This window comes from Buceros rhinoceros, unplaced genomic scaffold, assembly GCF_000710305.1.
Source record: "Buceros rhinoceros silvestris isolate BGI_N320 unplaced genomic scaffold, ASM71030v1 scaffold13752, whole genome shotgun sequence".
NCBI lineage: Eukaryota > Metazoa > Chordata > Aves > Bucerotiformes > Bucerotidae > Buceros > Buceros rhinoceros.
This window is the reverse complement of record NW_010400202.1, coordinates 35,418-37,171: the sequence shown is the minus strand read 5'-3', so window position 1 is coordinate 37,171 and position 1,754 is coordinate 35,418. Positions and strand designations below refer to the sequence as shown.

The window sequence follows — 1,754 nt, the reverse complement described above, 5'->3', positions numbered from 1 at the left end:
GCATCATCCGTGCAGTGACATGGGGGCGGGACACATCCAATGGACTCATGTCTCCATTGGATCTGTCCATCTAAAGTCAACGGGGGGGAAGTGCTTCTTGTAGGAGGTGATTCAACTCCTAAAGCTAGTTGGAACCTACAAGAGTTCACTTCTCTCACTGTAACAAACAGGACAGAGACTGGTGCTGTAGATATGTAAGATCAGAGAAGGTTTCAAGTGCAAGGTGTTTTGCACAAGAGTCACAGCACTATTACAGGGTTGAAGGAAGGGTTTGCTTCTTTCTAGACTGTCTGGTTCAGTAGGACCCTGAAGGGCCATTTCAGAGAAGCAGGAGAGCTCTTTTATACCAAAGTCCCACCAAAATAGGCTAGCGTGAGAGCCTGGGGTTATCTGGAAAATGAGGGTTCCTCAAAGGGTAGCCAGCACCTCGTACGTTGCTTACTAGTAGTTGCTCCAGGGCTCTTGACCTGTAAGAGCATCTTCTCTTCATGTGCAGCAGAATCTGACCAGTTACTCATTTCCTTTGCAGCCATTTTTACGACAATCCCATCCAGTTTGTTGGACAATCTGCTTTCCAGTACTTGCCAAAGCTTCACACTCTGTAAGTTCACCAAGCAGGTCCCCAAAGGGGTAACGCGTCCTTCCTCTTTTCTAGACCCCTTGTGCCAATAGAAGGCCACGAAGCCACTCTTCAGGGCAGTCCCAAAGGCAGTGAGCCAAGACGTTTTCTGCTGAAGAAGAATAAGTTTGAGAAGGACATTTTGAAGGGAGCAATTCATTCCTCCTGCCCACGTAGGTGACAGGCACTGGAGACTTCTAGAGTCTCCACAGCTGCACCAGCACCAGCAAAGACCACAGTCACACGTGCCACTTGCACTTTTGCAGCTGCATGCTGCAAAAGCCAGCCCTGCACTGTGCAGCTGCCCAAACACAAGGCCACTGAAGACACTTGCCTTCCTCCACAAGATGGAGAAGCAAAGGAACATGTGTCCCATAACACCAACACCATGGCACCAACAGTCTTACTGGGCAGCCAGTGGTGACAGTGCTACATTCACAGCCTGCTCCAGGGCCACTGCCCTGTGGTGTACACCGTCTGGACCAGAAGAGATGCTCCACACCGGCTGGCCTGGACTCGCCGGGTTTCCAGCTAACCGGTCACAGCACGGCACTGAACATGGAGGCAGAGGCAAGCTCCAGTTCTGTTTACGAGCCTCTCCCAGCCTCTCACTGCAGGAACACACAGTCAGGGAAATAAAACAAACCCTTCAAATAATACCCACGCATTCTTCAGCTCCAACGGCGCAGACTCTGGAGGCTTGGGTGGGATGTCCTGCTTACATCCCCCACGGCAATTGTTTGGGATTTTTTCTTTAATTTGGGTAGAGATCATGCCAAGAATGTCAGTGGTTGGGGAAGGGGCTGAGCTTGCCAAACCTCCTTCCATAGAAATGCCCAACTCTATCTGCGCTGCGTGAGACGTCTGCTCCCCTGCCCAGCTGGCAGGGACTCGCTGGTGACGGGGGCACCTTGGGCCTCTGACCACCCCGTTAGGGTGTGAGGAAGCAGATTTGCCACCATGGCTGATAGGTCTGGGACCTTGGGCAGCTGTACTTGCTTGTGGGTCCTCTGTCCACCTCACATCATCCTCATTTCTCTGCAGGTCACTCAATGGTGCAACAGACATCAGAGAATTCCCAGACCTTGAAGGCACCACCAGCCTAGAAGTTTTGTAAGTGGCAGCCCCTTCCCTC

At 51.8% G+C, this 1,754-nt stretch overlaps 1 protein-coding gene across 1 annotated transcript in view; it reads left to right on the top strand.

The window, feature by feature from the left end:
• Positions 1-1,754, top strand: part of LGR6 (leucine-rich repeat containing G protein-coupled receptor 6) — a gene marked incomplete at its 5' end in the record, with an annotated part of 88,922 nt that overhangs the window by 66,527 nt on the left and 20,641 nt on the right. Inside the window, 2 exons of the mRNA XM_010131767.1 lie at positions 530-601; positions 1,664-1,732. Coding sequence (XP_010130069.1) covers positions 530-601; positions 1,664-1,732 — 141 coding nt within the window. The remainder of the gene's footprint in view (positions 1-529; positions 602-1,663; positions 1,733-1,754) is intronic.